General features: G+C 46.8%; 1 protein-coding gene across 1 annotated transcript in view; it reads left to right on the plus strand.

Annotated features, from left to right (window-relative positions):
- LOC139247163 (small G protein signaling modulator 3-like) overlaps positions 1–12,427 on the plus strand; it is a gene marked incomplete at both ends in the record, with an annotated part of 65,668 nt that overhangs the window by 37,609 nt on the left and 15,632 nt on the right. The window contains 4 exons of the mRNA XM_070871552.1: positions 1,527–1,581; positions 2,872–2,921; positions 7,449–7,601; positions 7,966–8,036. Coding sequence (XP_070727653.1) covers positions 1,527–1,581; positions 2,872–2,921; positions 7,449–7,601; positions 7,966–8,036 — 329 coding nt within the window. The remainder of the gene's footprint in view (positions 1–1,526; positions 1,582–2,871; positions 2,922–7,448; positions 7,602–7,965; positions 8,037–12,427) is intronic.

Below are 12,427 nucleotides of genomic sequence, written 5' to 3' on the forward strand. Positions count from 1 at the left end.
AACTGTATAAAACACTGGTTAGGCTGCAGCTGGAGTACTGCGTGTAGTTCTGGTCACCACATTATGGGAGAGATGTGATTGCATTGGACAGGGTACAGAGGAGATTTACAAGAATGCTGCCTGGACTGGAGAATTTTGGAAATGAGGAAAGATTGGAGATCATGGGTCTGTTTTCTTTGGAACAGAGAAGGCTGAGGGGAGACCTGATTGAGGCGTATAAAAAATTATGAGGGGCCTGGATAGAGTGGATAGTTGGCAGAGGGGTCAACAACCAGGGGGCATAGATTTGAGGTCATCCAAAATTCAACAGCCCAAGTCCTAACTTGCACCAAGTCACGATCACCCCTGTGCTTTCTGACCAACATTGGCTCCCGGTTAAACAACGCCTCGATTTCAAAGTTCTTACCTTTGTTTAAAAATCACTCCATGGCCTTGCCCCTCACTATCTCTGTAAACTTTTTCAGCCCCACAAGATGTCTGCGCTTCTCAAATTCTGCCCTCTTGAACATCCCTCATTATAACTACTCAACCATCAGTGGCCACTCTCTAAACCCCTCCGCCTCTCTACCTCTCTCTCCTCCTTTAAGATGCTCCTTAAAACCTACCTCTTTAACCAAGCTTTTGGTCATTTGCTTTAATTTCTATTGTGGCTCTGTCAAATTTATCTATTTTGACTTGCGCCTTGGGACGTTTTACTACGTTAAAGGAGCTCTATAAATAAAAATTCTTAATATAGATTTAAAGTAATTGGAGGAAGTATAGAGGAGGTATGAGGGGACATTTCTTCGCCCAGAGGGTGGGGATCTGGAACTCACTGCCTGAAAGGGTGGTAGAGGCAGAAACCCTCACCACATTTAACAAGATGTGCGCTTAAAGTGCTGTAACCTACAGGGCTACGGACCAAGAGCTGGAAAGTGGGATTAGGCTGGGTAACTCTCTTTCAACCGGCATGGTTACGATGGGCCAAATGTCCTCCTTCTGTGTTGTAATTTTTCTATGATTATCAGCAAGGTCAATCAGTGCTTGGGAACAGAAACACCGCGAGATACGTCCGTCTTTCAGGCTCGGACTGAAATCCTGGGTCAGCTTGGCTCAGTAGATTGTCCTGGTGCCTGAGTGAGAAGGGTGTGTGGGTAGAAGTCCCATTGCAGGCCTTGGACACACGATCCAGGCAGGCACTCTGCAGCGTTCTCAGGTCTGCTGTCTGCTGAGGCATTAAATTGAGCCTCTGCCTATTTGAAGAGCCAGGTGTTCTCCCAGTATCTGTGCAACAATCCTCCCTCAGCAAATGTCACCAAAAATAGATTAACCGCTCATTCATCTCATCGCTGTTCGCAGGATGTTGCTGGGATGCTTGCCCATATAACAATGCACTTCACTTCTGGAAAACATGACCGGGTGCTGTGCAAACACAAGCCTTTCTCCCTGTGCACGTTCTGCCTTTGTTGGATTGGCAGTGTTGTGTTTGTGTTGAATCTCGTGTATCTTCTTTCTGCCTAAATGAGATGGCCACTTGTCTCTTTCAGATTATATCACAGAAGGATGAGCATTGCTGGGTGGGAGAGCTGAACGGGCTGCGAGGTGAGTGCCAGGGCATTACTCTTCAATCTGTTCAAAGCCTTGCCTGTGCCCGCGGGACAGCTCAGCAGCAGAGGTCGTGGGGTTGTTCAAACTGCGCATTCCCGCCTGCCCATCTTTCCGCAGTATGACCAGATGGATTTCTGAGATTGCTGCTGGTTTGGACTGTCCCACAATCACCAGCAGATGGCAGCAACAAGCTGAGTAAATCCACAGGCACACACACCATCTCAGAACGTTGCCCACAAACCCTTACTGCAAGCAAATTGTGATCTTTTCATCTCTGTCTCTGACTCTCCCTTTCTGTCCCCCTGTCATAGGAGCATAGGAACTGGAGTAGACCCTTGAGCTTCTGTCCCTCCCGCTCCGACTGTCTCCTCCCCCCCCGCCCCTCTCTCTCTCTCTCTCTCTCTCTCTCTCTCTACATCACTCACTCTCTGCATCACTCAGTTGAGGAGCAGGATCGTTGAGTGTAGGGTGAGGAAGGGCTGGTGTTGGTGGTCCTATGACTCCGGCTGTGTTGTGAAGTCGAGTGATTGAGGGACAGGGAAATGCAGTTCATGCTTCAGTACTGAACTGAGTGCTTCAGTTCAGCCGATAGTCACTGAGCAAAGGCACAGATAACGACCCTTTTCTGAACTATATATTTGAGTCAATACTCTGGCTCGTTAGACAGGCACAGCTTCCAAATATTGCAGACTGGTCATTTTTCTTCTGAACAATCCATAAAGCAGCTGATCCAAGCAAAGTGTTGCAGACATGCTGCGGTTCGAGAACGGGCAGTACTGAACGTTCCAGTGTAATGATATTTGGCCACATGTCCACGGAAGATTTGCATACTTGTCCAAGAGCTATAGATTACTGTGCACTTTTATGTTGTGCTCTGCCGTTGGTTGTTCCTAAAGTTGTTAAGTCAGTAGCTGACAGTTTGAAGTCTCAGGTTGCTGCTGGCCTACTGATTTCAGTCCCTCTCTTGTAGAACAAGATGTAAATCTGAACAGTAGAATTTTAAAAATTGTGCTTGACCTTGGGATTGCAGTGAGGATATGAGGACTGTTGTGTTTGCCTTAAATGAACTAATTGGTACAGGAAATAATCTCTCGTTGATCACTGCAGGCTAATTTGGGCCCCAGGCTGCTGCAATCTTTATATTAGGCAACTGCAAAATGGCTCATCCGATACATCGAACTGGCACGTCAAATCCACCGGCAGCACTCTGAACGCCCCATCATCTGCTCCGACAGTGCCTGGCAAGTTCTCTTACAATTAACCCTTGACCCTTTCTTCTTGCAGGCTGGTTTCCTGCAAAATTTGTGGAGATTCTAGATGAACGAAGCAAAGAGGTGAGTTCAGTGATGAAATGTGTTGGTCCCGAGTGTGAGAGTTCTCCAGTGTTTGGCCATATTTGTAATTATATACAGGGCACCTATGACGCTCCCTTCTCGTCTCGGGTTTAGAATGGCCCTGCTGATAAACTGTGCTCCATTTGGCCAGGCTGGCTTGGTGAATCAGGCACCAAGGCCCAATATGCGGTGCTCCTGATTTCCCAGTGATTAATTGTCCCACTCGATAATGTGTGCTGGTGACTTCCGTGCTGCATTTCCCAATCCCTGTTCCTGTTCACAAAGGTTCTGCCCCAGGGACTTTATAAAATGTACCCTTGTCTGCCTGGATGGATTCCATGGTTGTCCTGAAGATGGAGGAAGGTCATTCAGTAACATAACGCCAAACAAACTGACATGTATGGGACCCCGCTAGCGTTGGGTAACTGCTGCACCAAGCGTGGGGCTGCCGTGTACCGACCAGAAACCCACCAGCTTCAAGCTCCAGTCGTCGGTAAATTCCCTGCTGTCACTGGGGGATCATTAACGCGCTACAACTGGCCAAAGTGCGCCTGAGCGAGTGATGGGGAAATCAGGCCTCCTTCCTGTCTCTGTTCACTGTCCAGTCACTGTCTACCACATGAGGACAGAATTGGGCCCCTCCTTGTGTGATGGCTCTCCATGATCACAGATTGCTCACACAGTCTTCGATCATGTGTGTAGAATGGTCAGTCAGTGAGGTACTGGGTCTGTGGGGCCTGTGCAATGATCAGTGGTCAGTCAGTGAGGTACTGGGTCTGTGGGGCCTGTGCAATGGTCAGTTCAGTGAGGTACTGGGTCTGTGAGGCCTGTGCAATGGTCAGTCAGTGAGGTACTGGGTCTGTGGGGCCTGTGCAATGGTCAGTCAGTGAGGTACTGGGTCTGTGGGGCCTGTGAACTGATCAATGGTCAGTTCAGTGAGGTACTGGGTCTGTGAGGCCTGTGCAATGGTCAGTCAGTGAGGTACTGGGTCTGTGGGGCCTGTGAACTGATCAATGGTCAGTCAGTGAGGTACTGGGTCTGTGGGGCCTGTGCAATGGTCAGTCAGTGAGGTACTGGGTCTGTGGGGCCTGTGAACTGATCAATGGTCAGTCAGTGAGGTACTGGGTCTGTGGGGCCTGTGCAATGGTCAGTCAGTGAGATACTGGGTCTGTGGGGCCTGTGCAATGGTCAGACAGTGAGGTACTGGGTCTGTGAGGCCTGTGCAATGGTCAGTCAGTGAGGTACTGGGTCTGTGGGGCCTGTGCAATGGTCAGTCAGTGAGGTACTGGGTCTGTGGGGCCTGTGAAATGGTCAGTCAGTGAGGTACTGGGTCTGAAGGGCCTGTGCAATGGTCAGTCAGTAAGGTGCTGGGTCTGTGGGGCCTGTGCAATGGTCAGACAGTGAGGTACTGGGTCTGTGGGGCCTGTGCAATTGTCATTGCCTCCAGCAGAGAAGAGAAAACTATTACAAATATTTTACATTTTCAAGTGTCGTATTGTAGTTTTTAACCAGTCTCCATAAGCCTCACACCATCCCCTCACCCAGAGAGCCTTGTCCTCCCCCCCCACCCCCCCCCCCCAACTTGAGGCAGAAACCAAAACCCGCCTCCTGCTAACCGTCTTGTTAATCCTCTCTCCTCTGTCTACTCCACCCTCATCTCCAACAAGAAGTGCGAAGAGCTCCTGGACGGTCTGTAGTGGAGAATAGAAGCCGAGGGTTATCTTTGCATTTCTGGAATAGTGAGCAGGACCCGATCGCACTTTATCCAGCCAGATCTGGCGGTGTATGGCTAAAACAGTTGTCCGCGATAAGCATTGAAGTCTGCGTCCCTTGTGCTAAGGGAGCGGAGAAGGAGGCGTACGAGGGGGAACAATCATGGTGAGAGAGACTGATGGTTTCAGTGGGGACATGGGTATTAAAGGTGGAGCGCGGGAGTATTGAGCAGATCAGTAGCTGCAGACTGTTGTGAATGGTGGACCAAAGGCTAGAAAGTTGAGAATTTGCAAGTGACATTGTAAGTGACTCGGGGGAAGAGAATTTTCAGGGGTTGGACAGAGAAGACCCCATGACCTGGTGGGGGGGGGGGTATCCCTTGATTCAGGGGCGGGGTTGGTTTCTGCCTCGAGTGGGGCGGGGGAGGCTCTCTGGGTGAGGGGGTTGGTGTGTGGCTTATGGAGACTGCTCTGCTGAAGGCAATGACCATTGCACAGGCCCCACAGACCCAGTACCTCACTGACTGACCATTGCACAGGCCCCATAGACCCAGTACCTCACTGACTGACCATTGCATAGGCTCCACAGACCCAGTACCTCACTGACTGACCATTGCACAGGCCCCACAGACCCAGTACCTCACTGACTGACCATTGACTGAGCACAGGCCCCACAGACCCAGTACCTCACTGACTGACCAGTGAGCACAGGCCCCACAGACCCAGTACCGCACTGACTGACCATTTTACACACGTGATTGAAGACTGTGAGCAATCTGTGATCACGGAGAACCGTCACATAGGGGGGGCCCAATTCTGTCCTCGTGTGATAGACAGTGACTGGACAGTGAAGAGCTGTAGGCATGGCCACCAATGGTGGAGTGATTAAAATCAGCGATGCTTCAAGAGGCCCGAATTGGAGGAGCGCAGATATTGCGGAGGGTTTTACGGCTCATGGAGGTTACGGAGATAGGGAGGGGCGAGGCCATGGAGGGATTTGAAAACCAGGATGAGAATTAAAAAATCGAGACATTTCTTAACTGCGAGCCAATGTAGGTCAGAGAGCACAGGGGTGATGGGTGAGCGGGACTTGGTGTGAGTTAGGACTCCGGCAGCTGTGGTTTGGATGACCTCAAGTTTACGGAGGGTGCAAGATGGAGGACCGACCAGGTTGCATTGGAATAGTCAGGTGTAGAGGAGCTGAGACAGGGCAAGGTTTGGAGGTGGAAATAAGCAGTCTAGGTGATGGCATGGATATGTGGTCGGAAGCTCATCTGAGGATCGATTGCGACACCAAGGTTGCGAGCACTCTGGTTCAGCTTCACATAGTTGCCAGGGAGATGGATGGAGTTTGTAGCTTGTGGCAGCAACTGAAACATCAGTTTTCCCAATATTTAGTTGGAGGAAATTTTCATTGATCGAATACTGGGTATTGGACAAGCAGTTAAGCAATTCGACATTGGAGAGGTGGAGGTGAGGTAGAGCTGGGTATGGTCAGCGTACATGTGGAACCTGACTCCGTGTGTTCGAATGATGTCGCCGAGGGGCAGCATGTAGATGAGAAATAGGAGGGGCCAAGGATAGATCCTGGGAGGACACCAGAGGGAACGGGAAGAGAAGCCGTTGCAGGTGAGTCTCTGGCTACGATTGGATAGATAAATCCATATTGTGTGCTGGGTACACACATCCCATACTCTCCCTGTTCCATATAGTGTATTAGATACACACATCCCATACTCTCCCTGTTCCATAAAGTGTATTAGATACACACATCCCATACTCTCCCTGTTCCATATAGTGTATTAGATACACGCATCCTATACTCTCCCTGTTCCATATAGTGTATTAGATACACACATCTCATACTCTCCCTGTTCCATAAAGTGTATTAGATACACACATCCCATACTCTCCCTGTTCCATATAGTGTATTACATACACGCATCCTATACTCTCCCTGTTCCATATAGTGTATTAGATACACACATCCCATACTCTCCCTGTTCCATAAAGTGTATTAGATACACACATCCCATACTCTCCCTGTTCCATATAGTGTATTACATACACACATCCTATACTCTCCCTGTTCCATATAGTGTATTAGATACACACATCCCATACTCTCCCTGTTCCATATAGTGTGCTGGATACACACATCCCATACTCTCCCTGTTCCATATAGTGTGCTGGATACACACATCCCATACTCTCCCTGTTCCATATAGTGTGCTGGATACACACATCCCATACTCTCCCTGTTCCATATAGTGTATTAGATACACACATCCCATACTCTCCCTGTTCCATATAGTGTATTAGATACACACATCCCATACTCTCCCTGTTCCATATAGTGTATTAGATACACACATCCCATACTCTCCCTGTTCCATATAGTGTATTAGATACACACATCCCATACTCTCCCTGTTCCATATAGTGTATTAGATACACACATCCCATACTCTCCCTGTTCCATATAGTGTATTAGATACACACATCCCATACTCTCCCTGTTCCATATAGTGTATTAGATACACACATCCCATACTCTCCCTGTTCCATATAGTGTATTAGATACACACATCCCATACTCTCCCTGTTCCATATAGTGTATTAGATACACACATCCCATACTCTCCCTGTTCCATATAGTGTATTAGATACACACATCCCATACTCTCCCTGTTCCATATAGTATACTGGATACAGGAAGCCCATGCCCTCCAGACTGGACACTCTGCTTTTCTCTGACCGATTTCCCCTGCTGTATATTTGCGGCTGACGATGTGACTTGTGTTTCCGTCTGCAGTACTCGGTGGCTGGAGATGATTCAGTAACAGAAGCAGTAACTGACCTGGTCCGAGGGTCACTTTGTCCAGCACTTAAGGCAATATTTGAGCAGGGTTTGAAGAAACCATCGATTCTTGGTGGCCCTTGCCATCCCTGGCTTTTTATTGAAGAGGTAATGGATTATGAAAAACATTTCAACTTGTCCCAATATTTTACACCATTTTTGTACATAAACAATTTGTAATGTGCCTCTCAATTTTGTTTTTCTTCTTTCCTCTCTCTCTCTCTCTCTCTCTCTCTCTCTCTCTCTCTCTCTCTTTCTTCCCCGCTCTCTATCTTCCCTTTCCCCTGTTTCTGGTATCCCTTCTTACCCATTAATGCCTTCTGTCCCCCTTTTCTCTCTCTCCTTTTACCTTCCTCTTTCTCCTTTTACCTTCCTCTTTCTCCTCATCTTCACCCCTTTATCCTTTCTCCGCTTTGCTCCCTCCCTCCCCTTTTTTCTCTTTCCCCCCTCTTTCCCCCCACTTATTTCATAGGCTGCTGGTAAGGAAGTGGAGCGAGACTTTGACTCGGTGTATTCTCGACTAGTGCTGTGTAAGACATACAGGTACATTCTGCTGTTTTTCACGCGATAGAATTTGCTTAATTTGTTTTGGGGAGCTTTACTCTGTATCTAACCCCGTGCTATACCTGCCCTGGGAGTGTTTGATGGGACAGTGTAGAGGGAGCTTTACTCTGTATCTAACCCATGCTGTACCTGCCTTGGGAGTGTTTGATGGGACAGTGTAGAGGGAGCTTTACTCTGTATCTAACCCGTGCTGTACCTGCCCTGGGAGTGTTGGATGGGACAGTGTAGAGGGATCAATTAGCAGATTTCTTTCAGTGGTTACTGTCACAATAAAGGGTTGTTAGACCTGCAACAAAAACTTCAGCGTAACTCTGGCCCAAGTGGTTTTAAACAACAAGCTTTTGGATATATTGACTAATAGCAGTATTGTTGTTCTGCAACTGTTGTACAGTATTACATTAAATGACATGCAATTAATATAACCTGGTTCCTTCCGGGCTTCAAGGTGATTAGCTCGATCTCCGTCACCAGGCTGCGTAACTTCCGATTGTCCCGAGCAATCACTGACCACTAGTCCTATAATTATATCCAATAAGTCGGGCTCTAATTCCCAACATACTGGCCTTGTCCCTGACCGAATCTTGTTAACCATCTAGTATCCGTATATAGCTGCTTCTTGCAGTTACATGCTCAGTCTGTTCCCAAACTAAACCTGTTCCCTGTAAGCTCAGCTAGTGGCTCAAGAGCCAGCATGTCACAAGGACATTTTAAATTGCTCTACACAGGCAGGATCTGACAGGGAGATGGTCAACTAGAAATGGTCACTATTCCAATATTCTCTCCTCCTGAACCCGTGGAATCACACTGGGTCGGTGTTTACCCGTGAACTTCCTTTGTGACCTCACCATTGAGTTTGCAGTTGGTTGATATTACATTCACATTCCGTTCCCTATACATATTGCACCAACAAGCTGCTCTTATCAAAATTCTCTGGACTCTGGGGAGGTACCATCGGATTGGAAAGCAGCTAATGTAACGCCTCTGTTTAAAAAAGGGGGCAGACAAAAGGCAGGTAACTATAGGCCGGTTAGTTTAACATCTGTAGTGGGGAAAATGCTTGAAACTATCATTAAGGAAGAAATAGCGGGACATCTAGATAGGAATAGTGCAATCAAGCAGACGCAGCATGGATTCATGAAGGGGAAATCATGTTTAACTAATTTACTAGAATTCTTTGAGGATATAACGAGCATGGTGGATAGAGGTGTACCGATGGATGTGGTGTATTTAGATTTCCAAAAGGCATTCGATAAGGTGCCACACAAAAGGTTACTGCAGAAGATAAAGGTACGCGGAGTCAGAGGAAATGTATTAGCATGGATCGAGAATTGGCTGGCGAACAGAAAGCAGAGAGTCGGGATAAATGGGTCCTTTTCGGGTTGGAAATCGGTGGTTAGTAGTGTGCCACAGGGATCGGTGCTGGGACCACAACTGTTTACGATATACATAGATGACCTGGAAGAGGGGACAGAGTGTAGTGTAACAAAATTTGCAGATGACACAAAGATTAGTGGAAAAGCAGGTTGTGTAGAGGACACAGAGAGGCTGCAAAGAGATTTGGATAGGTTAAGCGAATGGGCGAAGGTTTGGCAGATGGAATACAATGTCGGAAAGTGTGAGGTCATCCACCTTGGGGAAAAAAAACATTAAAAGGGAATATTATTTGAATGGGGAGAAATTACAACATGCTGAGATGCAGAGGGACCTGGGGGTCCTTGTGCATGAATCCCAAAAATTTAGTTTGCAGGTGCAGCAGGTAATCAGGAAGGCGAATGGAATGTTGGCCTTCATTGCGAGAGGGATGGAGTACAAAAGCAGGGAGGTCCTGCTGCAACTGTATAGGGTATTGGTGAGGCCGCACCTGGAGTACTGCGTGCAGTTTTGGTCACCTTACTTAAGGAAGGATATACTAGCTTTGGAGGGGTTACAGAGACGATTCACTAGGCTGATTCCAGAGATGAGGGGGTTACCTTATGATGATAGATTGAGTAGACTGGGTCTTTACTCGTTGGAGTTCAGAAGGATGAGGGGTGATCTTATAGAAACATTTAAAATCATGAAAGGGATAGACAGGATAGAGGCAGAGAGGTTGTTCCCACTGGTCGGGGAGACTAGAACTAGGGGGCACAGCCTCAAATACGGGGGAGCCAATTTAAAACCGGGTTGAGAAGGAATTTCTTCTCCCAGAGGGTTGTGAATCTGTGGAATTCTCTGCCCAAGGAAGCAGTTGAGGCTAGCTCATTGAATGTTTTCAAGTCACAGATAGATAGATTTTTAACCAATAAGGGAATTAAGGGTTATGGGGAGCGGGCGGGTAAGTGGAGCTGAGTCCACGGCCAGATCAGCCATGATCTTGTTGAATGGCGGAGCAGGCTCGAGGGGCTAGATGGCCTACTCCTGTTCCTAATTCTTATGTTCTTATTTCATGTTGGCAATCATCCTTTTGGTCCTTTAAACTCTATATTTGATAGAGCTCTCCCCTAACCACGATCTCTGTTTCCGTCTTCAATTTTTACGGTCTTGTTTAAGCAGTATGTACATGATAACTAATCCACGTTTCATTTGGCCAATGCTACACATCATGATACAACAACTTGTATTTATATAGCGCCTTTAACATAGTGAAACACCCCAAGGAGCTTCACAGGAGTATTATGCTATAAAGGTTTGATTCAGAAAATCATAATACGTTGTACAGAAAGCTACAGTGTACCATATTATCAACAAATCATGGACTTAAAAGATTCTCAGCTCTCCCTTTTCACTTATCCATTTTGTGGATAATTTTTTGCTAATATTTCTCTCTAGTCCTCAGTTGTTCCAATTTCATTGTTAATGCCAAGGAATCAAAGGAAAAGTCTTGCTTGACCAACGTCATTGAATTTTTTGAAGAGGTAACAGAGAGAGTAGACAATGGTAATGTGGTAGATGTAATTTATCTAGATTTCCAAAAGGTCTTTGATAAGGTACCCCATAATAGACTGATGAACAAGGTCAGAGGATGCAGAGTCAGGGGACAAGTAGCAGAATGGGTAACTAGCTGGCTCCAAGACAGAAAGCAGAGAGTAGGCATGTTGGCCTTCATAGCAAGGGGATTTGAGTACAGGGGCAGGGAGGTGTTGCTACAGTTGTACAGGGCATTGGTGAGGCCACACCTGGAGTATTGTGTACAGTTTTGGTCTCCTAACCTGAGGAAGGACATTCTTGCTATTGAGGGAGTGCAGCGAAGGTTCACCAGACTGATTCCCGGGATGGCGGGACTGACCTATCAAGAAAGACTGGATCAACTGGGCTTGTATTCACTGGAGTTCAGAAGAATGAGAGGGGACCTCATAGAAACATATAAAATTCTGACGGGGTTAGACAGGTTAGATGCAGGAAGAATGTTCCCAATGTTGGGGAAGTCCAGAACCAGGGGTCACAGTCTAAGGATAAGGGGTAAGCCATTTAGGACCGAGATGCGGAGGAACTTCTTCACCCAGAGAGTGGTGAACCTGTGGAATTCTCTACCACAGAAAGTTGTTGAGGCCAATTCACTAAATATATTCAAAAAGGAGTTAGATGAGGTCCTTACTGCTAGGGGGATCAAGGGGTATGGCGAGAAAGCAGGAATGGGGTACTGAAGTTGAATGTTCAGCCATGAACTCATTGAATGGCGGTGCAGGCTAGAAGGGCCGAATGGCCTACTCCTGCACCTATTTTCTATGTTTCTATGTTTATAGGAGTAAAAGGGAGCTAATCACAGTAGCTGAAGGTGGGTAGTGGTGTTCCACAAGGACCAGTGCTGGGACCACTGTTGTTCACAATTTATATTAACGACTTAGACTTTGGAATCAAAAACACAATTTCTAAATTTGCAGATGACACCAAATTGAGGGGATAGTCAATACTGAGGAGGACTGCAACAAATTACAGGAGGACATTAATAAACTTGCAGAATGGGCATATAATTGGCAAATGAAGTTCAACGCAGATAAATGTGAGTTATTACATTTTGGTAGGAAGAATGGGGAGGTCACTAATTACTTGGAGGCTGCGAGTCTGGGTGGGATAGAGGAACAAAGGGATCTCGGAGTACACAGACACACATCGCTAAAAGTAGTGACAGAGGTTAGCAAGGCCATAAAAAGCAAACCAAACACTTGGGTTTATTTCCAGAAGTATAGAATTGAAAAGTAGGGAAGTTATGCTAAACCTGTACCGAACCTTAGTTCGGCCACACTTGGAGTACTGCGTACAGTTCTGGTCGCCATATTATTAAAAAGTGTAGAGGCACTAGAGAGGATGCAGAGAAGATTTACAAGGATAATACCAGAAATGCGAGGGTTTATATATCAGGAAAGGCTGGGGCTCTTTTCTCTTTGAAAAAA

This window comes from Pristiophorus japonicus, unplaced genomic scaffold (assembly GCF_044704955.1).
Source record: "Pristiophorus japonicus isolate sPriJap1 unplaced genomic scaffold, sPriJap1.hap1 HAP1_SCAFFOLD_26, whole genome shotgun sequence".
In the NCBI taxonomy this organism is placed as follows: Eukaryota; Metazoa; Chordata; class Chondrichthyes; family Pristiophoridae; genus Pristiophorus; species Pristiophorus japonicus.